Raw genomic sequence first — 27,865 nt, forward strand, 5'->3', positions numbered from 1 at the left:
ATGGAAACAGCCGAAAGCAATCAAATTGTACTGAAATTTTCACTTCCTGAAAACTGCAAGACATCTAAAAACTATGACGATCCTGAAGTTCTACGTCACACCTTTGAGACTCTATCTAATCTTCACATGCTGCTTCCAAATAATTTGATACAGTTGCTTTATTGCTACAGGAGTGGACTGGACAAACAACAATGTATGCGGATAGAGGGTGAGTGTGAACTCTCCTTAGTAAGTTTTCAGTATCTTGGCACCAGCTGTAGTATCTGTTAGCCATGAGTAAGACCTTATTCTTTACTTTGCAGCCCTTGAGAGCCATACTGATCATGCCATAGGGGCCCGTGTCCTGAGCTTACTGTGGGATTTACCCCTGCACTGACTTCACCATCACTTCTTCACATTCCTTTTAAGATTCAAGATAGGTCTGCCACTCTTCTTTAGGAAAAGTATATTCGTGGAAAGATGGAGAGCGGGTTAAGTGGGAAACACCACTATTTACAATTTCAGATTTAGTTTTGACTTGAAGATTAATGACTTCAAGCTTTGAAGTTTATTCCTTTGCTCTATTTCCTACTACTCCTTCCTCTTATTGATTGCCAGGATTGTACCACCCCAGGGAGAAGCTGGATATTTCCCCTGAGGATTGGAAGCAACTTGTACTTGTTGCACTTTGGAGTGGCCCGCTACTCCTGAAATTCCACCAGGACAGATAACTGGACTGATTTGCAGAACTGGGTGGAGCCTGTCTCTTGAATTGTTCATGCTTAATTGAAGGACAAATGTAAATGGTAGCCACCTGTGCCCATGAACCTAGAAAACTAAATAGCAACTGTCATAGTGATTAAAACACAAATCCTAAGTAAGAAGGTAGGTATCGGGGTAATGACTTTAAAACGTGGCCAATTTGGCCATTTGTATTCCGACTGATCTCTAATCCCTGAATCAATCCCGCTATCCAGATTACACTAAAGAGTACACGAATATCTACTCTTTGGAGAAAGGACAACTGCCAGGGGCTTCACTCTTTAAATTCTCTATTTGTTCTCTATAAGCAACCTAATAGAATAGATACATGTTATAGACAGGCAACTCACAGATGAAATACAAATCACCAATAAGCATGAAAATGTTCAAACACTCTGGTAATCCTGAAAGTAAAAGTTTAATCAAGGAGATGATTAAACTTTTACTTTCAGGCCATCATCCTGATCAAATTTAAAAGATTGGTAATGATAAACATGTGGGGAAATAAATACCCTTGAAGGCATGTTAATTGATTCAGTCTTTTTCAAAGATAATTCAAAAATCTTTCTCAAAATTAAAATGTATGGTATTGGCTTATTGAATGAGCTGAATATCCAAACTCTTTAACCATGTTCCGCTGCTCCAGCCTGACTTAGAAACGGTAAGTAGGCCTGGCTGTGTGGGGGGTTATTTTTTTTTATTCTGCACCTTCCCTCACTGGCTGTTAAGTTGACAAGGATGAGGGTGGGAGGAATTGGAAAGCTTTTTTTCCTCTTTTTTTATTGATGAAATATTAATTTTATTTATTTATTTATTTGTAATATTGCAAGAAAAATGATTTTAAGTAAAATAATGTTACATGCAGTAAACCTTAATATTTCAAGAAAAATGATTTTAAATATAATACTATTATATGCAATAAAAATTAATATTTCAAGAAAAAAGATAGTAAATATAATAATACTACCAAAACTGTACTAACATAGTATATGATCACAAAAAAGTTGTAGGAAATATTAAAAATCTGCAAATAACAGGATTACTTCTACTATAGTCTAAAAATTTTTTTTCTCTGGCTCTATTTTGGTTTATCAGTTTATGTTGTTCATTATATTCCACAAATGAGTGAGATCACGTGATATTTATCTTTCTCCAACTGGCTTATTTCGCTTAGCATAATGCTTTCTGGGTCCATCCATGCTGTTACAAATGGCAAGAGTTCCTTCTTTTTTATAGCAGCGTAGTATTCCATTGTGTAGATGTACCACAGCTTTCTAATCCACTCATCTACTGATGGGCACTTAGGCTGTTCCCAAATCTTAGCTATTATAAATTGAGCTGCTATGAACATAAGGGTACATATGTTCTTTCTGATTGGAGTTTCTGATTTCTTGGGATATATTCCTAGAAGTGGGATTACTGGGTCAAATGGGAGTTCCATTTTTAATTTTTTGAGGAAACTCCATACTGTTCTTCACAGTGGCTGCACCAGTCTGCATTCCCACCCTCTGCATGAGGGTTCCTTTATTCTCCGCATCCTCACCAGCACCTGTCATTTGTTGATGATAGCTATTCTGACAAGTGTGAGATGGTACCTCATTGTCGTTTTGATTTGCATCTCTCAGATGATTAGTGACTTTGAGCATCCTATCTAATAATAGAGTAAAATGTAAATTAGCATCACTCCACTACGCCCACAATTGGGCGGTGGGAGGCTGGGGGGCGGGACTCGGGGTGGCCTATCCGGCCATTGAGAGGCACAGATCCGCTGCCACTGAGGGGGGCGGGACTCCCGCCCCCTGCGACTCTCAATGGCCAGATCGAGGCCAGATCCGCGGCCGCTGAGGGGGCCTGCGTGGACACCCAGCTGCACCTCTCAACGGCAGGGTAGCCAGGTGTCCGCGGCAGCCCCCCTCAGCGGCCGTTGAGAGGCGCAGGGGGTGGGAGTCCCGCCCCCTGCGCCTCTCAACAGCAGGGTAGCCCCCCTCAGCGGCCACGGACCATCAAAAGCGTGGGAGCTGGGTGCCTGTCCGCTCAGGCACCCAGCTCCCCGCGATCAAAAGCAAAAGTGTGGCAGCTGGATGCCTTTCCGCTCAAGCACCAGGCCTTTCAGAAGCCTCCGCCACGCCGGAGGCTTCTGAAAGGCCTGGTGCACCAGCGATCGAAAGTGAAAGCGTGGCAGCTGGATGCCTGTCCGCTCAGACACCAGGCCTTTCAGAAGCCTCCGCCGCGCTGGAGGCTTCTGAAAGGCCTGGTGCACCAGCAGACAGGCACCCAACTCCCCGCGATCAAAAGCAAAAGCGTGGCAGCTGGATGCCTTTCCGCTCAGACACCAGGCATCGAAAGTGAAAGCGTGGCAGCTGGATGCCTGTCCACTCAGACACCAGCAGACAGGCACCCAGCTCCCCGCGATCAAAAGCAAAAGCGTGGCAGCTGGATGCCTTTCCGCTCAGACACCAGGCCTTTCAGAAGCCTCCGCAGCGCTGGAGGCTTCTGAAAGGCCTGGTGCACTAGCGGACAGGCACCCAGCTCCCCGTGATCAAAAGCAAAAGCGTGTAGGGGACCCTACACGTGCATGATTCAATCATGCACTGGGCCTCTAGTGTTTTCATATGTCTCTTGCCCTTCTGTAGGTCCTCTTTTGAAAAGTGTCTATTGAGGTCCTTTGCCCATTTTTTGATTATCTTTCTTTTGTTAATTTGTATGAGTTTCCTATAAATTTTGGAGATTAAACCTTTATCATAGATAACATTGGCTAATATGTTCTCCCATGCAGTGGGCTTCCTTGTTGTTTTGTTGATGGTTTCTTTTGCTGTGCAGAAGCTTTTTATTTTCATGTAGTCTCATTTGTTTATTTTCTCATTTGTTTCCATTGCCTTAGGAGCTGTATTAGTAAGATATTGCTGCAACATGTCTGCTATTTTATTGTCTATGGATTCTTCTAAGATTTTTATGGTTTCTGTCTTACTTTTATGTCCTTTATTCATTTTGAGTTTATTTTTGTGTATGGTGTAAGTTGGTGGTCTAATTCATTTTTTGCATGTATCTGTCCAATTTTCCCAACACCATTTATTGAAGAGACTATCTTGACTCCATTGTATGCTCTTGCCTCCTTTGTCAAATATTAATTGAGCATAATGGCTTGGGTTGACTTCTGGACTCTCTGTCCTGTTCCATTGGTCTATATGTCTGTCCTTGTGCCAGTACCAGGCTGTTTTGAGAACTGTGGCTTTGTAGTATAGCTTGATTTCTGGTGTTGTGATCCCTCTAACTTTATTCTTCTTTCTCAGGATTGCTGTGGCTATTCGGGGTCTTTTTGTATTCCATATGAATTTTTGGAGAGTTTGTTCTAGGTCTGTGAAATATTCCATTGGTATCTTAATGGGGAGTGCATTGAATCTATAGATTGCTTTGGGTAGTATGGACATTTTAATGATGTTGATTCTAACAATCCATGAACACGGTATATTCTTCCATTTGTTTATGTCTTCCTCTATCTCTTTTTTCAGTGTCCTGTAATTTTCTGAGTATAGGTCTTTTACTTCCTTAGTTAAGTTTATTCCTAGGTATCTTAAAATTTTTGTTGCAATGGTAAATGGTGTGCTGCTCTAATATGGCTAAGGGTGAACCTGAGGAGGGGCAGTGAAGGATTAAAGAAGATAGACAAAGAGAATACAGCTGGGGCTCGGAAGATATCCTATGCCTGGATGAGGACACAGAAAGACCCAGCCTGCAAGCCAATGCTTTATTTTATAGTCTGACTAGAGGCCTAGTGCATGAAATTTGTGCATGGTGGGAGGGTGTCTCTCTGCCCAGCCTGCACCCTCTCCAATCTGGGACCCCTCGAGGGATGTCTGACTGCCCGTTTAGGCCCGATCCAGGTAGGATCGGGCCTAAACGGGCAGTCAGACATCCCTCTCACAATCCAGGATAGCTGGCTCTGAACTGCTCGCCTGCCTGCCTTCCTGATTGCCCCTACCCGCTTCTGCCTGGAGCCTGATCACCCCCTAACTACTCCCCTGCCAGCCTGTTTGCCCCTAACTTCCCTCCCCTGCAGGCCCGGTCGCCCCAAACTTCCCTCCTCTGCTGGACTGGTCACCCCTAACTGCCCTCCCCTGCAGGCTTGATCACCCCCAACTGCCCTTCCTTGCAGGCCTGGTCCTTCCCAACTGCCCTCCTCTGCTGGCCATCTTCTGGCAGCCATCTTGTGTTCACATGGGGGTAGTCATCTTTGATCACATGGAAAATTTTTTCCATCCTTTCACTCTCATCCTGTGTGTGTCTTTTGTTTTGAGGTGGATCTCTTCTAGACAGCATATAGTTGGGTAATTTAAAAAAATATATATTTCATTGATTTTTTACAGAGAGGAAGGGAGAGGGATAGAGAGTTAGAAACATTGGTCAACTGCCTCCTGCGCACCCCCTACTGGGGATGTGTCCACAACCAAGGTACATGCCCTTGACTGGAATCGAACTTGGGACCCTTTAGTCCACAGGCTGATGCTCTATCCACTGAGCCAAACTGGTTAGGGCTGGGTCATGTTTTTGTATGCATTCTGCTACCCTACGCCTTTGGATTGGAACATTTAGTCCATTTACATTTAGGGTTATTACTGCTAGGTACTTATTTATTGCCATTATATTTTGTATGACTAGGTTTCTCTTTATGTTTCTTCTCATTACAGCAATCCCTGTAGCATTTATGTAATGCTGGCTTGGTGGTGATGAACTCCTTTACACAACCCCCCCCCCTTTTTTTTCCCTCTGGGAAGTTCTTTATTTGACCATCTATTTTGAATGATAGCCTTGCTGGATATAATAATCTTGGTCTCAGATCCTTGCTTTCTATTACCTTGAGAACCTCATGCCATTCCCTTCTGGCCTGTACAGTTTCTGATGAGAAATCAGGTGTCAGCCTTATGGGAACTCCTTTGTAGGTAACAGTTTTCTTTTCTCTTGCTGCCTTTAAGATTCTCTCTTTGTCTTTAATTTTTGGCATTTTAATGATTATGTGTCTGGGTGTGGGCATGTTTAGGTTCTTTTTGTTTGGGGTTCTCTGTGCCTCCTGAACTTGTGTGACTTTTTCCTTTACCAGTTTAGGGAACTTTTCTGCCATTATTTCTTCAAATACCTTCTCTATGCCTTTCTCCCTTTCTGCCTCTTCTGGCACACCTGCTATTCTAATATTGTTATGTTTGATGTTGTCCCACAGCTCCCTTAAGCTGTCCTCCTATTTTTAAATTGTTTTTTCTTTTTGATATTTTGATTGAATTGGGTTTTTTTCTTTTTGGTTTTCAATTCTGTTTTCTAATTCACTGATTTGATCCTCAGCTTCCCCTAATCTGCTGTGTATTCCTTTCAATGTGTTCTTTACTTGTGTTATGTCATTTTTTAAAAAAATCTCAGACTGTTCTTTTTTCAGTTTCTATCTTTTTTCATGCTGTTGAGTATCTTTGCCATCATTATTCTGAACTTTGTTTCAGATAAATTTATTATCTCTGCTTCATTTATCTCTTCTTCTGGATAATTATCTAGTTCAGTGGTTCTCAACCTTTCTAATGCCACGACCCTTTAATAAAGTTTCTTATGTTGTGGTGACCCCCAACCATAAAATTATTTTCGTTGCTACTTCATAACTGTAATTTTGGTACTGATGATGAATCGTAATGTAAATATCTGTGTTTTCCGATGGTCTTAGGCTCTACAGCAGCGGTTCTTAAACTGTGGGTCATGAGAACCTCTAGCAGGGTCGCCTAAGACCATTGGAAAACACAGATATTTACAGTTATGAAGTATTAGAAAGGTTGAGAACCACTGCTCTAGTTCTTTCATTTGGGGGTTGTTTCTTTGTCTTCTCATTTTGGCTTTCTGTTTGGGGTTGTGACTATGTATTACGTAGATCTTCTACACCTCTCAATCTCTAGTGCAGGATGGTGTTTCTGACTAATTATATCAGGCAAAGACTCAAAGCCTCCAGAGACCACCTCTGCCTACAGACTGATAGTATTCCAACTTGAATTGCCCCTTCAGGCAATCATCCTTAGGTGTGACGAGTTTTTCTCAACAATGTGGGGCAGTTGCTACTGCTTGGAGGCTAATTGTTATTTTTAATCTCTTAAACGGCCTCAGGGCAAGGTGTTTTCCAATAGGGTGTGTCAACTGTCTTCCCCCCAGGCAAGGTAGATGTCTATGTGGAAAAGATGTCCTCCCCTACCTGAGGGAATAACTCAGCCCAGGAAACTTGGGGTGTCTGCCTTCTGAGCTCTATCCCCTGAATCCCCAGTCCTGGCTTCTGCCCTCACAGCTCCAGTTCACTTCAACCTTCCTCTGCCAGAGCACAAGGTGGGTGGCTCCATAGTCAACTTTGTGCATTGGCCCTTTAAGAGAGTGCCTGAATTTTCATCTGTTACTCTCTGGCTGTCAAAAGTGCCCCATTGCTTTTCACAGCCAGATGTTATATGGGTACCTTCCTCAGTTTTGGTGCTCTCTACTGAGGGGCCCAGTTTGGGGATTAGATCCCAGAGTTCTCAGTGGCAACCCCCCATAGCTGAGATATCTCTCAGGGATTTCAGCTGCTGCCTGTGGGCGCTGGGCTAGTCCTTTTGCACCTCCACCCCTCCTACCAGTTTCTATGTGGTCTCCATTTTCGGTCCTCAGATGTCCGGTTACTCTCCTGTGAGTTTCCCATTGATTATTCAGGAAGTTTTTCTATATTTTAGTTGTTATACCAGTTTGTTACTGGGAGCACGTCTGTGCAGCTTTAATTTTATTTCTTAAGAAGGCCTGGAAAGCTTTTTCTTGACTGAAATATCAGGTTGTCATATGTGCTCTCTGGGCTTTCAAAATCTGACCTTTTCTTTCCTGGTATTTGTGTGGGTTCTTTGGCAATTTCCCATTGCTGGAGGTCTCATTTGACAGCCTTCTGCTGACTTATCCCCCGATTCACCTCCAGCCCTCCGATCTTTGGTATGGTACACTTCCTTTCTATTTCAGCTGAGACAAAGCCCTCTTGAGATGCTATATAAGGTAACTCAAAACCAGTTACTTTCCAGGGGGAGTTCATGTACAGTTCATAGAAAATTTGCAGCCCTGTCCTCCACGTCTTTACCCAGTTGGTGAAAGTACACTGACTGATTTTCTCCATGGTCACAGACAGATGTGGTCCTGGCCATATACCAAGAGACTTTTCTAGGTGGTATTAGAGGTTGAGTAGAAGTCCTAACGCCCAGCTCTTTAGAATGTGACCTTATTTAAATAGGGTCTTTATAGAGTTGCAGATGTAATTAAGATGAGGTCATTCTGGAATAGGGTGAGTTCTTCATCCAAAATGAGTGGTCCTTATAAGGAGATAGAGACACACAGGGAGAAGCTGGCCATGTGATAGCAGAAGCAAAGATTGGAGTGATGTATCTGTCAGCAGAGGAACACAGAAGCTGGCCATGTCACAGCAGAGGCAGAGATTGGAGTTTGTGTCTGCCAGAAAACACTAGACACTAGGAGAGACAAGGGCAAATTCTCTCCTGGAGTTTTCAGAGGGAACATATGCCTGATGACAACTTGGCTTTCTTAGACTTTAGCCTCCATAACTGTGAGTCAATAAATTTGTTGTTTTAAGCCATTTAGTTGGTGATACTATGTTATGGCAACTCTAGAAACTAATAAATTAGGTGTTAGAGGACACAGCCTAGTATCTTCATTCACCAGGGGGAGGGGAGATGCCACAGCACTATAGTTACTTTGCCTAAAGAAATATTCACGTGCCTTAAAGAAGGCTTAGCCTTTTCTGATATATATGGGAATATTGTGAATAGGTAGGTATTGGCACCTACTGGATTTTTCTTAGACAGTGTGGCCTTAGGATAAAATAGAGATAAAAGAAAAATTAATAATTTATTATCTAATAGAGGCCCGGTGCATGAAATTCATGCACGGGGGGTGGGGGGTGTCGCTCAGCCCAGCCTGCACCCTCTCCAATCTGGGACCCCTTGAGGGATGTCTGATTGCCTGTTTAGGCCCGATCTCACAATCCAGGACTGCTGGCTCTAAACCGCTTGCCTGCCTGCCTGCCTGATCGCCCCTAACTGCTTCTGCCTGCCAGCCTGATCACCCCCTAATCACTCCCCTGCCAGCCTGATTGACACCTAACTGCCCTCCCCTGCTGGCCTGCTTACCCCTAACTGTCCTGCCCTGCTGGCCTGGTCACCCATAACTGCTCTTCCCTGCTGGCCTGATTGCCCCTAACTGCTCTCACCTTCAGGCTTGGTTGCCCCCAACTGCCCTCCCCTACAGGCCTTGTTGCCCCCAACTGCCCTCCCTTGCAGGCCTTGTCCCCCCAACTGCCCTCCCTTGCAGGCCTTGTCCCCCCAACTGCCCTCCTCTGCAGGCCTGGTCCCTCCCAACTGCTTTCCCCTGCTGGCCATCTTGTGGTGGCCATCTTGTGTTCACATGGGGGCAGCCATCTTTGATCACATGGGGTCGGTCATCTTGTGTGTTGGAGTGATGGTCAGTTTGCATATTACCTCTTTATTATATAGGATATATATAAAAAGGCAGTGACCGTGATGACCGAAACGACTGTTTGACCGGTCACCATGTGGTGCTAGCATAGATGTATAGACACAGGTAAAGTCTATGAGTGAACTAAGAATGAACAAGACAAATGCTTGCCTTCACGGAGCTCGCACTATAAGAAGGTTAGGTCAGGGATTAGAATTCAAAATTGCCACCAGCACAGACCTGAGGTACTGCTTCTCAGAGCGATCAGAGATACACCCAGTAGCGGACTGGGGTGTGACTGAAGAGCTGGTGCCGACGTGAAGGCAGGGCCATTCTGGATTTCCCAGAGGAGCCAATGGCTGCCTAGGAGGTGAAGCTTTTGACACTTACTGGCATAGAAATCGGCCAATTAGAACCAATTCTGGGTGAACTGTGAGGAGCCAATGGCTGCCTAGGAGGTGGAGCTTTTGATGCTGACTGGCATAGAAACTCACCAATCAGAACCTAATCTGTGTGAACTGCGAAGGCAGAACCTAAGGTGGGGGCTGAGGAGGGGTTTTAAGAGCAACAGCTGTTTGGTGTAAAGTGTAAGAAAGCAGTTCAATTTTTTAATAACCGGTTTGGCAGTATAGTGCATATGGCTGGACTATCAGTCCAGATATAGGGGTTATGTATTTTTGTCTGCCAAGAGCATCTCCTGCTGAAAAAGGTTTTCCCCTCCATTTAAGTAATCCTATCCTATATAATATATCTATACTAATAAAAGGATAATATGCTAATTAGACCGGGTTGACCAGCCATCTTCTGGATGTCCGACTTCCTTCCGGACAAAGCCATGGAGGTGAGTGCAGAGGCAGAGACAGTTAGGGGTGATCAGGCCAGCAGGGGAGAGCAGTTAGGGAGGAGATCAGGCTGGCAGGGGGTTAGAGGCGGTCAGGCCGGCAGGGGAGGGCAGTTGGGAGCGACCAGGTCGGCAGGGGAGGACAGTTGGAAGTGAGCAGGTTGGCAGGGGAGGGCAATTGGGGGTGACCAGATTGGCAGGGGAGGGATATTGGGGGCATTAGGCAGGCAGGCAGGTGAGTGGTTAGGAGCCAGTGGTCCTAGATTGTGAGAGGGATGTCCGACTGTCAGTATAGGCACAATCCCAATAACTTGGCAGTCGGACATCCCCCAAGGGGTCCCGGATTAGAGAGAGTGCAGGCTAGGCTGAGGAACTACCCTCCCCTGCTGGCCTGATTGCCCCTAACTGCCTCTGCCTCGGCCCCCACCACCATGGCTTTGTCCAGAAGGAAGTTGGACATCCAGAAGATGGCTGGTCGACCCAGTCTAATTAGCATAGTACCCTTTTTTATTGCAAAAATACATGGAGAGATTTCCACTGAAGTAAATAAAATCAAACAACTTAAAGACATATACATAGTCAAAGGGAAAGTCCCCTTCCTCCAATCTCTATCCTTTGTCCAGAAAAAGCCACCAACCTTACGTGGATGTGTTTCTTCAGAACTCTTTTCTCTGCCTTGACACACACATTTGTATATATAGATATACCGTCTTCTTTTGGCATGAATGGAATCCTTGTTTGTTCTTATGCAGCTTATTAAAACTCTACAGTGTGTTTTGTAAATTTAAAAAAAATTTTTTTTTTATTATTTTTTTATCCTCACCTGAGGATATGTTTCTTTTATTGATTTAAAAGAGAGAGAGAGAGAAACATTTAAGTGAGAGGGAAAAGATCAATCCGTTGCCTTCCACACTCACCCTGACTGGGGATCCAATCCAAGACCTAGGTATGTGCCCTGACCGGAATCAAATCCATCACCTTTCCTTTGGTGTACAGGATGGCAGTCCAACCAACTGAGCCACTTGACCCAGGGCTGTTTTATAGATTTAAAAAATATATATCTTTATTGATTTCAGAGAGGAAGGGAGAGGAAGAGATAGAAATATCAATGATGAGAGAGACTCGTCAATCAGCTGCCTCCTGCACGCCCCTCACTGGGGATAGAGCCCACAACTCAGGCACATGTGCTGACCAGGGATCAGTGACCTCCTGGTTCATGGGTTTACATTCAACCACTGAGCCATGTGACTGGCTATTTGTAGATATTTTGATGTTAATTTTCTTTTTCATAGATTCCATAGTTAGAATGTATCAGAGTACTCACTCACCCTTCTATTGAGTGATATTGGGCTGTTTATAGTTTTCAGCATTATAAACTGCTTTCACACACACCCTGGTCATGCATCTGTGTGCACAGGTGTATTTCTCTAGGAAACTAATTAGAAGTGGAATTGCTAAGTTGAAGGATATGCTTATATAAGGCTATGAATTCAATAATGGATACCAATGCCTCACAGTCTCTGTGTCCGGAGCCTTTCTTCTAGTAGAAATTTCATCTGACCTTGAAAATCAGTTTTATCCCTCCCTGGCCACCTGCTTCTTCATCTGCAGGGAAGTGTTGCCTGTATTAGCCTGTATTTGTTACCCTGGGCCATCACAAAAAGAAAGAAAAAAAAAAACCTAAAGATTTATTGCTAAAAACCCAGGTTTTTCTCCTATATTTTAAATAATAGTGAAGTTAAGTAAATAAGAACAACATGAAACTGAGAAATGAGGATCCATTACACTATATGGATTTAGATACACTGCTGTCCAGGTAATTGTCTCCAAACATCATAACACTCCTCCCCCTCAGCCCCAGTACCACAATGTGAGGGGTTATGTTGAGATCTTGTTAGCACTGGTTTTATGATGTTTAGTACATTTTCCATACCAGTTTCCTAAATGGTTGACTGGTACCAAACCAAAAAGTAGAAAGTGGGAGGAAATTTAAAAAGCTTTTGTGTGTTGTTTTTAATGTTTAAGAAAATAAGTCTCTTGGTTAATTCACTGCTTCCCTGCCCCCAAAAATACTTTGGGAGGTTGCTTAACTGGCCTGTGGGACATGCAAGGAGAGGCAGGGCAGGCAGAAAGAATGGTTCCACAGAGTGAGTGGCTTGGAGAAGAAACCAATGGGGCAACTTTAGAAGTAGTGTGTGCTGCCTGCCTACCAAATCCATGACTTCTGTTCCCACATTGGAGATAATTAGGAGGTGCAAAAGTAACAGATCACCTTAAAACCTGAAGTTTTAAGTTAACTATTTTTACTGTCTCTGGTAAATACACACGCTCATGCATGCACACACACGTGCATGCAGGCACGCTTGCAAGGGCGTGTGTACTGGTTTATAGACCTTATCTATGATGATTTATATTGTGATTACTAATTCATCCATTCATTTGTTCATCCATCCATCAACCATGCATTATATTCCACACATTAAAATAAGAACTTTTAAAAAATCAAGTAGCTTGTGGTTCAATATCTCCAAAACTTCATCTAAATTGATATCATTTTACTTCTAAAGATATTAATTTTCTTGAGGTATTCATATGCTAATCATACTTTCTTTCAAAACCAGGAAACTTGCTTATAATTTCAATAAAGTGGGCTGTAAGATCCAATTAAATACTCAAAATGAGTTCTGAGTTTTTATCTAATTTTGGTGTGTGTGCAGTACTAAATATGACTACTAAATAGAGAATATGAGAATTTGTAAATGTTATATTCTCTTTCTAATTTACCCCTAGTTGCTTACAAAGAGAATTACAGGCAGTATACAATATTATATATTTTATTTCAGAGAGGAAGGGAGAGGGAAAGAGAAACATCAATGATCAGAGAGAATCATTGATTGGCTGCCTCCTACACGCCTCCTACTGGGGATCCAATCTGCAACCTGGGCATGTGCCCTTGACCGGAATCAAACCTGGAACGCTTCTGTCCTCTATCCACTGAGCCAAACTGGCTAGGGTGAGGCAGTATACAATATTTAAATATGTCTATACAACAAAACAATAAAATAATTAGAGGCAAAAAAAATTATGTTAACTGGATGTCACCGAATATCTGAATTTGGTTAATTTAGTTGAATATTAAATTTAGCTATGAAATTCTGACAACCAAAGCAAATCATATGCTCTGCCTATTGTTCCAGTGTGCCTGTAAGAGCTTCCAGGTGCCCCAGCTGTGTGATCACTAAGCTAATAAACTGCTAAGAGTAGTATGTGGGAGCTGTCTGGGCCAGGCCTTGACCACTAGGTAGGAGCCTCAGATTCCAGATCTGTTCTTAACTCACTTAGAGTGATTTTTGGGCCTTTAAGGATCAAGCTATCTATCAAGTCAATATATTATTTAGTCAGATTGCCAAGTTATGTCCTTTGAACCAGTTCTTGGTTTTTTGGGATCTCTTCCCATTGCCCTGTCTGGGAGGGATCATCAATGTATTAGAAAATAAAAGAGCTATCATAAACTTAATGCAGGAACAGAAACTGAGCCTTGGAGAGATTCAAGGTAACCCTGCATAGGAATTAGATCAGAACTCATCCAGCCCCTGTTATTTCTAAATAAATTTCTGAGCTACTCATAGCATAACCTGCAAACTGGCTTTGTTTCTCTAATTATTAACAGAAAAGAGATAAGAAGCTTGCACTCCAATACAAGTCAACTATATCACTAAACACATGATGCAGTTCCACTAACCCTTTTCTTTCCTGTCTCTCTCCCTCCTTGCTCGCCTCTCTCCATTCCTCCCTCCCTCTCTTCCTCCTTCCTTTCCTTTCTTTCTTCCTTTTTTTTTTTTTTTTTTTAATAGCAAGGCTGTTTTGCTGAAGAAAGCAGTGTATTGAATTACATTCTGGCAAACTCTTTGTCCCATTGTAGATGAGAAATTTGGTTAGGGGCCAATTGAAGTCAATGTGAACCACTGGGTGTTGTGTAAATGCAGAATGCTATTAATACGAGTGGGCAGGAGCCCTTGATTCCAGTCTTGTTCTTAACTAACTTGGAGTGAGTCAAAATAATTGTGCAGTAACTTGCTATTAGTTTGATGATCATGCACAAGTTGTACAAATAACCTTCTGTATTTGTGGTGGTATAGAACATCTGTTAATTCATTCATTTGCTGTGTATTTATTAGATGTCTAAGAATAGGCTAATGTATAGATGTTACTCAATAATATTTTTACAGTGATGGAGTGGGAGAACTAAATAGCAATTATTAAATGGCATAAATATTCTTTCTCAAATTAATGTTACGTTATTCTTGCTATGCAAAAATGGAGAGGAACACTGAATTGCAGTAATGCTTTTTCTATTACTAGGTGAGAATCTTGAACTCTCTGGCTTAGAAAGGATCTTAGCAAGACGTCAGTTTCCAAAAGAGATTTATATGACTCCAAAGCCAAGCAATGTGCCCCTGTGGAAAAGGAAAATCATCAATAATGAAAATCATGGATGGAAAAAGTGCCACTTGTTGAACAAAAGCATAAAGGATCCCCCAATGTCAACTATAGTTGTCAGGTAGGTGTCTAACTTTGGTCATATGCAGATACATTTTGAAATATATGGGGTGATAACAAACTCTTTACATCTTAACTAAAAAATGACTTACTGTGGTCTTTGAGATATATGGTAAGGATAAAAACAAGCATTGCTCTGTATAAAATTGCGTGAGCCCCATTTTCAAACACCCTCATTGAAAAACACACTCCTGGAGATAGGGATAGGTTTGTGGGTCCCCTGTGGATCATTGCATTCTTGGTTATTGAGTAGAGACCTAGCAGGCCTAGAGTGGGATTCTTGGAGGGGGATCCAACCCCTGAACTGTGGGGGCTTTTATGCTATTGAGTCAGGAAGCACCGACCTATCCCTAGCATGACCAGGGGCCTAGGATACAATACTATGAATGGTAGACCTTGACTTTATCCCTAGTCTGCCACATTTTACACTAACAGAAATGGGAGCCTATTGTAGGATCTTAAAAAGAGGCTGACACAATCTGTCTCAAACCCTCCCTGGCCTCTGGGGAAGCAAGAGTAGAGGCAGGAGAGGGACGGTGGGCCTTGGACCAGGTGGTAACAGTGGTATGTGGAATGGTTGGAATCTACAATCAAAGTTAAACTTTGGTTCCTTGGCAGATTATCTTTGTTGGTAACATCCTTCTATGATTATGCCAGACAGATGGTGTTTCTATATTTCTTTAGTATTGCTGCACAGTGCATAATAAATGATTCCTATATTTTGACATAGTAAGTATTCAAAAAATGTTGTTGCCTGACAGAAGAATTGCATAATTTGCTATAAAGACAGAGTCCTCTTTGCTCTGAAGGTAAGAGAGACAGAGAAAGAATTCCAGTTCATGAATTTGCCTGTACTGGGAGCTCTCGTTGTGATCACTGTCCTAATAAAATAATTTATCTACTTTTTTCAGTATTCTCAGTGGCTTAACTTGACAACTTGATTTAAAAATTCATATTCAAAGAAGGCTAATTAATACATGTTATAAAAGAGTTAGAACCATGGTATCTTCTTCTTGAACAATGCAAGGTATTGAATTTTTGTCCACATTAAGACTAGAAGTTAAGTAATGATCCTGACTACTTAAGTTAAGATTATTTGATCATACTTTGCAGGCCTATAAAAAAAAAAGGAGACATAGTTAAGGTTTCACAACCATAGGAAGTTTATACACCTCAATTTCAGGTGAATTAATATCTTACTTTATATCCTAGTTCAGCTTCTGAAAATACTGTTAAATTGTTAGAACCTAAGAAGTGACGCATTTATTCATATTTCCTTCTACAAATGTTTATTTGCTTTCCTTAAAAACTGAAGTGATAAAAGCAGGCATCCATGACTTATTCTCAATTTCATGGAGTAGTAATTCAGTGCTATGTTGGTTGTAGGTTTTTGTGGATTGCTTTTGTATATTTGAAGAAATTCACTATTGCTGTTAGTTTGCTTCATTTTTTATCATGAATGGACATTAAATTTTTTCAAATGCTTTCTCTATGTTCATTGAGTTGATCATATTTAATTTTTACTATTGATATGGTGAATTGATTGCTTTTTAAAAATAATTTTATTATGGTAAAATGTACATAACATAAAATTTTCCATTTTATCCATTTTTAAGTGTACAGTTCAGTGGCATTAAATACATTCACAATGTTGTGCTATCCATCACTACCATCCATCTCCAGAGCTTTTTCCTCGTCCCAAACTGAAACTCTACCTATTATACAAGAACACCCCATTCCCTCATTTACCAGCACTTGGCAACTGCTATTCTACTTTCTGTCTCATAAAGTTGCCTATTCTACCCGGGTCCGGGTGAGGCCACGTGACCCTGGGTCTGGGAGAGGCCACAGGCCCCTGGGTCCGGGTGAGGCCACGCGCCCCTGGGTCCGGGTGAAGCTGGATCCCGGGTCCGGGTGAGGCCACGTGCCCCTGGGTCTGGGAGAGGCCACGCGCCCCTGGGTCTGGGTGAGGCCATGCGCCCCTGGGTCCGGGTGAAGCTGGATCCCGGGTCCGGGTAAGGCCGTGTGCCCCTGGATCCGGGTGAGGCTGGGTCCTGGGTCCGGGTGAAGCCACGCGCCCCTGGGTCCGGGTGAGGCCGCGCACCCCCTGGGTCCGGGTGAGGCCACATGCCCCTGGGTCCGGGTGAAGCCGTGCCCCTGCGTCCGGCCGAGACCAAACCAGAGGGAGTCGGACCTGCATTACCACCATTTGTCCACCATCCAGAGCTGAGGGGTCAGTGCCGACATGTACTCATAAGGAACTGGTGGACATTGATATTGGGTCTCAAAAGAACTGTTGGTCCAGAAAGAAACTCACTACAGACTGATTCATTTGCCTGGCAGCATAACTATTATTGCTCGTCTCACATTCAGTTCTTATAAGTATATCTCTAGTGACACATGATTTCGCTCATCTGGGGGAAATGATGAACAACATAGACTGATGAACAACAACAGAACCAGAAACAAGGAGGCATCGATCGGACTATTGGGCCTCAGAGGGAGGATAGGGGAGGGTGGGGGGAGGGGGGAGAGATCAACCAAAGGTCTTGTGTGCATGCATATGAGCCTAACCAATGGATAAGTTCAACAGGGGGTAGGGGCATCCGTGGGGAGGGGTATGGGATGGGAATGGGGGGGATGAGGACAAATATTTGACACCTTAATCAATAAAGAAAAAAATCAATAAAATATATTAATAAAAATAAATAAATTTGCCTATTCTAGGCACCTCAAATAAGTGAAATAACATAATATTTGTCCTTATGTGTCTGCCTTATTTCCCTTAACATACTGTCTTTAAGGTATATCCATTTGTAGACTGTACACTTTCTAAGGCTGAATAATATTCCTTTGCATGTATATACCATATTTTGTTTTATTCATCTGTCTATGGATATTTGAGTTGCTTCCACTTTTGGTAATTGTGAATAATGCTGATATGAACATGGGTATACAAATATCTGTTTGAGTTTTTACTTAAAAAACCCCAATTAATTTTAGAGATAGGAAGGGGGGGAGAGAAACATCAATATGAGAGAGAAACATAGATCAGTTGCTTCCCAAGTGCGCCCCGACCAGGGATCGAACCCACAACCTATGTATGTGCCCTCACCAGGGATCAAACACACAACCTATTGGTGTACGGGACAGTACTCCAATCAACTGAGCCACAATGGCGAGGGCCAAGTTTTTACTTTCAATTCTTTTGGGTATATACCCAGAAGAGGAATTGCTGGATCATAAGGTAATTCTATGTTTAATTTTTTGGGGGGTAACTGCCATACTGGTTATTTACAGTGGCTGCACTTTTACATCCCTACTATTATTGTACTACTGTTAATTTCCCCTTTATGTCTTTTAATTATTGCTGTATATATATTTTGAGTGGGTGCATACATTATTAACTTTTGTGTTTTATTGATGTATTTTCCCCTTTATCATAAAAAATGTCCATCATTGTCTTTTGTTATGTTTTTTTTGTTGTTGTCTTGAAATCAATTTTGTCTGATATAAGTATGGCGACACCCACTTTTCTTCAGATACCATTTACTTGCAGTATCATCTTCCATCCCATTCACTGAGCCTATGTTTGGAGCTAAGATGTCTCTTGAAGGCAATGTCTAGTTGGGTCTTGTTTTTCAATCCAGCTATTTACTCTGTGCCTTTTGGTTGGTGAGTTTAGTTTATTTTCATTTAGGGTGACTATTGATATCGGAGGATTTTCTACAACCATTTTATCTTTTGTTTTCTGGTTGCTCTGTATCTCCATTGTTTCTTTCCATTATGTTTCTGCCTGACATTTTAATTTGTTGGTTTTCTATGTTGTTTTCTCCATTTCTTCCTTCTTTATGTTTTGTGTCTCAACTCTGGATTTTTGTTTCATGGTTATCATGTAATTTATATAAAATGTCTCAGAGATAAAATATGAGAAACCTTACTCAAAATTTTATATACTTTTATCTTTCTGGTTCAGGTAGAAGAGCTCCTTTCAACATTTCTTGTAATGCAGGTATTGTGGTGGTTAAGTTCCCTCAGCTTTTGTTTGTCTGGCAAAGCCTTTATTTCTCCTTCATATCTAAAGGATAGTTTGCTGGATATACTATTCTTGGTAGTGGTTTCACTTTTTCAATATTTTGAATATATCATTCCACCCTCTCTTGTCCTGTAGGATTTCTATTGATAAATCTGATTGTATTTGCTTTGCAGGATACTGTCTCTCCCCCCCGCCCCCCCGCCCCCCTGCTCCCCCCCGGCTGCCTTGAGAATTCTTTCTTTACCATTAACTTTGGATTGTTTTAATATAATGTGTTTTTGCATTGAGATAATTAGGTGGTCTGTTAGCTTCTTGCACTTAAATGACCAGCTCTTTCTCTAGGTTTGGGAAGTTCTCATCAATTATTTCTTCCAATATGCTCTCTGTTCTCATTTCCCTCTCTTCTTCTTGAGGATCTTATTATCCTTATGTTATTCTTTCTAACAGAGTCAGATAGAGTTCTTTCATTTTTTAAAAAAGATTAGTTCTCTCCTTTTACCTGAGTTAGTCCTAGATTTCTGCCTTCAAGGTTGTTAATTCTCTCTTCCATCTGGTCTTCTCTATTTCCAATGTTTTTAATGCACTCTTCATCTAATTTATTGCATTCTTCAGCTCCAGAATTTGTTTCTTCTTTTTTGAAATCTTTATTATTGTATTACAGATATTCCTCCCCACCCCTTTGCTCCCGTCCACCTGGTTCCTGCCCCTCCCCCAGGCCTTCATCACTCTAATGTCTGTGTACATAGGTAATGCATATATGCATATAAGATCTTTGGTTAATCTCTTCCTGCTCCCCATTCCCTCTGAGATTCCTCAGTCTGTTCCATGTTTCCATGCCTCTGATTCTATTTTATTCACCAGTTTATTTTATTCATTAGATATCTTGTTCGTTTATTTTAATTTTTATTCAATTATTGATAGATATGTATTTATTGCCTTTTTATTGTTTATATTTTTTATCTTTTTCTTTTTCTTTTTTTCTTCCTCTTCTTAAAGAATACCCTTCAACATTTCATATAATACTGGTTTGGTGAGGATGAACTCCTTTCGCTTTTTCTTGTCTGTGAAGCTCTTTTGTCTGGCCTTTAATTCTAAATGATAGCTTTGCTGGGTAGAGTAATCTTGGTTGTAGGTCCTTGTTTTTTTTTTTTTTTATCACTTTGAATATTTCTTGCCACTCCCTTCTGGCCTGCAAAATTTCTGTTGGAAAATCAGCTGACAGTCATATGGGTACTCTCTTGTAGGTAACTAACTGCTTTTCTCTTGCTGCTTCTAAGATTCTCTCTTTGTCTTTAACTCTTGGCATTTTAAAAAATATATATTTTATTGATTTTTTACAGAGAGGAAAGGAGAGGGATAGAGCGTCAGAAACATAGATGAGAGAGAAACATTGATTCAGCTGCCTCTTGCACACTCCCTACTGGGGATGTGCCCGCAACCAAGGTACATGCCCTTGACCAGAATCGAACCTGGGACCCTTGAGTCCGCAGGCCGATGCTCCATCCACTGAGCCAAACCAGTTAGGGCTAACTCTTGGCATTTTAATTATGAGGTGTCTTGGTGTAGGCCTCTTTGGGTTCCTCTTGTTTGGGACTCTCTGTGCTTCCTGGACTTATAAGTCTATTTCTTTTCCCAGGTAGGGGAAATTTTCTGTCATTATTTCTTCAAATAGGTTTTCAATATCTTGCTCTCTCTCTTCTCCTTCTGGCACCCCCATGATATGAATATTGGTAAACTTGAAGTTGTCCCAGAGGCTTATTACACTATCTTCATATTTTTGGATTCTTTTCTCTTTTTGCTCTTCTGATTGGGTGTTTTGCTTCCTCATATTTCATATCATTGATTTGATTCTTGGAATCCTTTACTCTACTGTTGAATCCCTATAAGTTATTCTTTATTTCAGTTAGCATATGACTAAATTGAATCCCTATAAATTATTCTTTATTTCAGTTAGCATAGTTAATTTCTGACTGGTCCTTTTTCATGTCTTTGACACTCTCACTAAGACCCTTGAACGTCTCACTAAGTCCCTTGAAGCTCTTATGAAAATTCTTGAGTAACCTTATAACTGTGGTTTTGAACTCTGTATCCAATAGTTTGCTTTCTTCCATTTCTTTCATTTGTGACATGCTTCTTTGTCTCTGCATTTTGGCTGCTTCCCTGTGTTTGTTTCTATGTATTAGGTAAAGCTACTATGTCTCCTGGAGTTGGTAGAGTAGCCTTGTATAGTAGGTGTCCTGTAGGGCCCAGTGGCTCAGCCTCCGCAGTAACCTGAGCTGGGCACTCTAGGTGCACCCCTGTATGAGCTGTGTGCACAGTCTTGTTGTAGTTGAGCCTTGATTGCTGTTGGTGTCACTGGGAGGAACTGACCTCCAGGCAAATTGGCTGTGAGGACCAGCTGCAACCACAGTGGGAGAGCTGTGCAGGAAGCAATGCTATGGAGCAGAACTTGCCTCAGTAGGGCTTTGGTGCTCACTGAGTCTGCCCCTTGAGTGTGTCGCTAGAGTTGTAGTCTGAAGCTGTGGTCTGAAACTGTTCACTGGGTGCACTGGCTCTAGGGTCTCCAGGAAGGTGCAAAGTCAGCCATTGCCTGGGGCCACCCAGTAGGAGCTACAAAGAAGTCTGCAGATGCCTTCTATTTGTATTGGGTTTGTAAGTGCTCAAGTGAGGCCCAGCTGGGAAGAGAGGCAGGCTTGTGCTAGTGCCAGGTCTCGGGCCTTTTATTAATAGTTTTGGGGCATGCTGACACCAGCTGCAGTTTGTTTGAGAGATTTTTAGCAAAGTCTGAGGCCTGAGCCTGAACAGACCATTCATATGGAAAAATTGCTGCAAACAGCTTGGGTGGGGCTGCAAATTAGATGGTGCAGGGTCTCAAGGAATCATCAGGGTGGAGCAAACAGTTTGAGCCAGGATGATGGAGACTCAGATATAGCTGCCTGTCAGCCCTGTGACAGGGTAGTTCCCAGCACAGGAACAATAACCCCTGCGAGCACTCCTGTCTGGGAGAAAGCTTCCCCTGAGTTCCTGCCCTGATGCCAGGCAATATAGTTCCTCCCTATATGTGTCCGGGTCCCCCAATGCCTCCTGGTGCTGGAGCTCAGAGGAGTCGAGTCCTAGTAAGTTTGTGTGCTATCCCTTTAAGAGGGACACCTGGGTCTCCAGCAGCCTCAATCCCTGCTGGTTTTTACAGCCTGAAGTTACAGGGACTTCTCTTCTTGGCTCTGGGACCCTGGGTTGGGGCGGGTCTAGTGTGGGACTGGGACCCCTTGTTCCTCACGGGAAGTCTCCACAGGGGCCATCTCTCTTCTGATTAAAAAACAGCACACATGGGTGTCAGACCAGCCTATTCTGTGCTTCTGCCCTTCTCATCAGTCTCAATGTGCTTTCTTCTTTATTTCTCTAGTTGTAGGACTTCCATTCAGCCAGCTTTCAGGTGGTTCTGAATGATGATGGTTCTGTATTTTAGTTGTAATTTTGATGTGGTTGTGGGAGGTGGCAAGTACTGGCACTTACTTACACCACCCTCTTGGTTTTATTGTTTTGTTCTTTTTTATAGTTTCAATCTCTTTAGTAAAGTATTTCTTTTGTTCATTACTTTTTCTTCCTGAGTTCATTGAATTGCCTTTCTGAGTTTATTTTGTATCTCACTGAGTTTCCTCAAACTGCCATCTTGAATTCTCTGTCATTTAAGTCACACTCTTTCATGACTTTGAGTTTGGTTTCTGGAGACCTGTCATTTCTTTTTGAGTTACCATGTTACTTGATGTATTATTCCTCTGCTGGCACATTTGAAGTACTAGGCTTTTGATCAGTTACTGTTTTTATCTTAACAATTCAGCAGGTTAATAACCATAGGTTTTTCTTTTGTTTTCCAATAGGTAACACTATAGTGCAAATTTTTGTTTCCTCTTACCTCTGTTACTTGTGCTGCCAGGGTGGAGATGAGAGAGGTGTTTCCATGGAAATTGACTACTGTGTGATGGGGTAGTGTTAGCTCACCTTGGTCTTATGGCACCACCTCCATGGTGGGGGGATGTGTAGGGCAGGGAGAGCCAGACTTAGGAGCCTGTAGCGCTGTTGCTAATGGCTTATAGCACCTTTGTGCTGTTTAGTACCTCTCACGTGCTGCTCCTCAGTTTCCTCACAATGGAGGGGGGCGTGGCTTCTTGGGCACCCATGTTGCCCCTGCCCCTCTTACCCTCCACTGGGCCATAGTCTGTGGGCTGCAGTGTGGTCAAACCCCGATTCCTGCAGCAGCTGCCGAACTGCCCCTGCAGACACTTTCCCTGTCCTGCCTCCCGTCTTGCCTCCCCTACACATCCCAATACACCCACCTGCAGATGTACTCATGTGTGGCTCTCTCAGGCATGTTTGTGTATTGAGCAAATGAGCCTTTGTTGGATTGTAGACGTCCTACTTGTAAATTTAGGGGAAGATAAAAAGGAGTCTTCTCACTCCGCAGTGATGCTTGCACCACGTTTCTCAAGTGTGTGCTGCTTTTTGTGACGCAGTTATAAGAATTGCTTTAAAGCCTTCATGTGACAATTCCATGAGTCTTCTCAGGCTTGTATTATCTTTTGCCACCTGAGAGTATTAGGGTCTTTTGTATGTCAAATAACTGTGTGTGTCATGGACATTGTAAATGTTGTGTTGCATGGCCCTGGCTCCTATTGAGATTATCTGGAGAACGTTGGTCTTTTTGTTTTCAACCTGGTTAGGGTCAGACTGCATGCTCTCTCTTGATCGTGTGTGGGTGGTGGTTAAAATGCCGGCTTAATCCTCAAAACCTTTAATAGGTGGGTTTGAGTCTGTCCCACTCATAAAACTTGTGTGGGTTCCTACACAGAATTAGGGGAAGGGCTCTCTCTTTCTGCTCTGGGATTCTCCTCTCACTCTCACTTTAGCCCCCACGGGATACTTTTCTTAGTTATAAAGATATTTCTCTTTACCTCAGATTTTATTTAGCCGGCCACATCATGGCCACTACTGCACTGCTTCACAGGGGGGTTGCCTTTGAAGCATAAGTCACATGCTCAGGAGAGAGGTCCTATTCCCCGCAGTCTGATGCTTCCCTGTGCCGATGATTCTCCATACCGACACAATCCATCTGCTCTCAATTTCAGCATCCTCAAGTAATTTTTTCATATTTTTGCCAAGAGATTTTAGTCGAAATCAGTGGGATAGGCAGTCACTGGCTCAAGGTGGCAGGGTGGAACTGGAACTCTGCAACACTTAATAGAAGTTTGAGCCTGGAAAAGCTACTACATCTATATGCCTCTGGATCCCTACTTGTGCAATGGTGGTAGCAACATTACCTACCCCGTTTTTCATTTTTGGCACTATGTCATGGAAATAAAATGTGACTATGGGCGTTAAGCACTAGTAACAGACACTAAGTGCTCAATAAACATTAAGGCATTATTCATGTATGTCCTATAAGAGTGAACATTTTGGATTAGAATTACTGGAAAAAAAAATAGTAAGAACTAAAAAGTTAGAAGTTGTTGGTTTGCCTACCTGTATGCTGATGCTTGAAGGTTAAAGAGAAAGGACATTTAGAAGAGCAAAATATTTTATGCCAATTTTGTAGCCACTGAAATTATATGCTTATCCTTTTCCATTGATACATATGGCAGTAATCAATACAGGATTTAAAGGACAGTTAAAGCAGCTTGCAGGTATGCCTTTTATAAAATACAAAGTTAAATAAGAATGAAGGCTATTAAGGGAGGGAAAAAAGTAGGTTTACACTTGTAGGTGAAACAATTTCTTCTTGTGTTATTATTTACTAGAGGTGTGGTGCACGATATTCGTGTACTTGGGGGTGAGGAGAAAACTGGTCTTGCAAGGCGTGTCAAGCCATAAAAACTGTGAACAATGCACTGCCCTGGGGGGTGGGGGGGGAAGGGTCGTTATCGCTGCCCCCAGGACAGATCATCGGATATGGCCTGGGGACCCCCAACACCTGGGGGCCTTTCTCTAAGCCCACAAAAGGGGGTGGAAGCATATCTGCAAGACAAAGACCCCAGAAAGTTATAAAAGTGAAGCCCTCTGCGTGTTTCTTTTTTTAAAAAAATATATTTTATTGATTTTTTACAGAGAGGAAGAGAGAGGGATAGAGAGTTAGAAACATCGATGAGAGAGAAACATCGATCAGCTGCCTCCTGCACACCCCCCACTGGGGATGTGCCTGCAACCCAGGCACATGCCCTTGACCAGAATCGAACCCGCAGGCCGACGCTCTATCCACTGAGCCAAACCGGTTTCGGCCCTCTGCGTGTTTCTTCACTCTGATTTGGAAATTATTCCCGGCGTCCACTAGTGTTAATAAACGGGGTCCCTCCCTTTCTCTAGGAAGTGTGCTTGGTATTTCTTTGGTCTTCTGTAATGGGGAGGGGTCCCTCTTGCAGTCCAGGAGCCCTTGGGGGATGTCCAACTGACAGCTTAGGCCCACTCCCCATGGGAGCGTACTGGCTCAGGGCTTCTGGCTGAGTGGTGCTCCCCCTGTGGGAGCATACTGTCCACCAGGGGGTATGCTCCCACAGGGAGCTCCTGCATCTGGCATTGGCATCTGCCTCCTTGTGGTCAGTGGGCATCATAGTGATTGGTTGTTCCACCGTTTGGTCGATTTGCATATTATCCTTTTATTATATAGGATTAACTAGAGGCCTGGTGCAGATTCATGCACCGGTGGGGTCCCTTGGCCTGGCCTGCGGGGATCGGGCCAAAACTGGCTCTCCAACATCTCCCAAGGGGTCCCGGGTTGTGAAAGGTCAGTTCTTGGGTGACACACTCTGGAATCGGGCTCCCTCCTCTCTGGTTCTGGGTGCATCACCTGAGAACCGCAGCTGCCAAGTCACTGGTGCATTGAGCATCTGCCCCTGGTGGTCAGTGCACGTCAAGCTACCAGTCAGAGTGTCTGCCACCTGGTGGTCATTGTGCATCATAGCTACCAGTTGGACGGTCGGTTGCTTAGGTTTTTACATATATAGATTACTGTATTATTTTCCATATGAACAACTGTAAATTTACTTTTCCCCCAGCAGTATAATAAATGCAAACTAAGGTTTTTGTTTACTTTCTGGATACTACTACTGCTTCAATTTGCTCCCTTGCTAGATGGCTGAAAAGGAACATGAAGCCCACTGAAGATCTTCAGTCAGTAATCCAGAAGCTGTCTGTGTTTGGGCCAATTAAGTCAGTCAGCCTTTGTGGACGGCAGAGTGCTATCGTGGTATTTGAGAACATGACTTCAGCGTGCCATGCTGTGAGTGCTTTTAAGAGCAGGACTCCCGGCACCATGGTGCATTGTTCCTGGCAACACCAATTCATGTCGAAAGATGTAAGGGTCTCTTTACCAAAAACCTATGTAAGTTCTTTTTTCTTTTTCTTTTTTATTGCCAAAATGTTTATTGTGAAATGGTCTTAAAACAAAGGAAAGCAAAGCTCACATACAAATGAAATGTATGATACCAATTTGGATTTTTGAATACACTGTGGACTTTGTGCCAGAATGCCAAATTCCAACTATGAAGGCAGTAACTGAATAGTCTTACCACACAAAAGTAAAATTTAACCTGCCAAGCAACCATTATGCAAGATTTTGGCATAGGATTTGCTCAGAGTAACATTGCAACAGAACAATTGAGGAAAAAAAAATTGTTATAAAACAAAGTGATAAGGCCATCTATTTAAGTCTCATACTCAAGGAATATATTTTCTATTTAGTACAAAAACTTTAAAATAGTGCAAAAGCAGTATGTGTAGTGTGTTATAGCTGACATTAAAAACTTATTCTGCACAAGATGTAAAATAATTAATGTATACGTGCTTGAAACTTTGGTTCGAAGTAAATAGTCACATGCCAGAGAGCTCCTCAAACATAGTCAGTCCTCGGATTTCCAGGCAGACACGCCTTTTTCCTCATAGAAATGCTGCATCAAGAGCTATTAGGCTACACTACAGTCAAGGGAACAGAACAGGTTCTTCTTTTTGGCAATGCTTAAAATCTAAACAGGAAAGGTCTTACTCAAAAGCAGCAAAAGGTACCTGGTTATAGAAAAAGTATGCTCTATTACATATGTGATATGGTGAGACTGCTAATTTTAAAAGGCTGCAATAAATCTAGTGTATTAATTTTTTTAAAGTATCAAGGCTTAACTCAGAGTTAAAGTGATCTTTCATGAAATGCTTACCACTCTAATGAAAACTCTGACAATAAAGTTATCTACATCGTGGGACTATAGAAGTCATTTTGGATCTCTCCCAATGCCCCCGCCCCCCGTCCCCCCACCTCCCATTCCTTGATTTTTATGGGGTCAAGGTTGAATCCCTCAGCTGGTGTTGAAGTGTAACAAATCCGCTGCATACTAAAAACCACTGTCTACAAAACAGTTCTCAACAGTTCTAGAGCATCCAAAACAGGCATGCTATGTGCCTCCCAACTCTCCCCATGGCTTGTTTATGTAAAATATCAAATTGTAAGTTTGCTAAAAGAAAAAAAAAAGATTGTTAGGAAAAGGGCACCTTTTAAATTAACATGGCTACTTTGCAGACTTGTAGATACCTCAATGATTAAGAAAAAACAAAACTTCTTGTGGCATCAATGTAGCCGGAGAGTACGTTTAGCTGCTTCACAGTTTCCACCAGCATTCTTCTGGGGAAAGATACCATTTCCACAAGTGGGGATTTAAAATAAATGCCACAAACCTATAAAATTCAGATTGTGTAGTAGTTGTAATTCTGAAAATGCACCTTTTGACTTGGTGATTCTATTTTGGGAATAAAAATTAGATGTGGAACTCTAAAACTGCCAGCTTTAACAAGTTTCCTAAGGATGGGTGTTTTGGATGAAATTCTTTAATAGGTGTGACTATCCTGGCATGCTGGATATTACAGAGTCTTGGTATTGGGTACTCAATACATCTTCAGTCACCATGACAACCAAAAAGATGCTCCCAAATACCGTTAGGTGACAGCACTAGCCCGGTAGGGAACACTAATATGTTGTCATCAAATTCTAAATGATCAACTGGCTCCAGGGCAACGTGGGATCAGCAGCCGGGGTTGCCAAGGCCCAGCACATGGGGGGGGGGGGGCACCTGGGGTTGAGAGGACGGCGGCCACACCAGGCTCGCATGCTTCCACCAGAGTCAGAAGTTGAACATCAAAACTATGTAAATTCTTAAAGC

General features: G+C 42.5%; 1 protein-coding gene across 1 annotated transcript; it reads left to right on the forward strand.

Moving 5' to 3' along the window:
* On the forward strand, positions 1–27,794 carry LOC307102679 (testis expressed protein 56-like; the record flags this gene model as incomplete). The annotated part of the gene is made up of 3 exons (XM_079776401.1): positions 1–208; positions 14,441–14,639; positions 25,794–27,794. The coding sequence occupies 3 exons, from the start codon at positions 1–3 to the stop codon at positions 26,101–26,103; spliced, it is 717 nt and encodes a 238-aa protein (XP_079632527.1). The 3' UTR covers positions 26,104–27,794.
* Positions 27,795–27,865: the final 71 nt, after the last annotated feature.

Source organism: Cnephaeus nilssonii (genome assembly GCF_951640355.1).
Source record: "Cnephaeus nilssonii genome assembly, chromosome: 7".
Classification (NCBI taxonomy): domain Eukaryota; kingdom Metazoa; phylum Chordata; class Mammalia; order Chiroptera; family Vespertilionidae; genus Cnephaeus; species Cnephaeus nilssonii.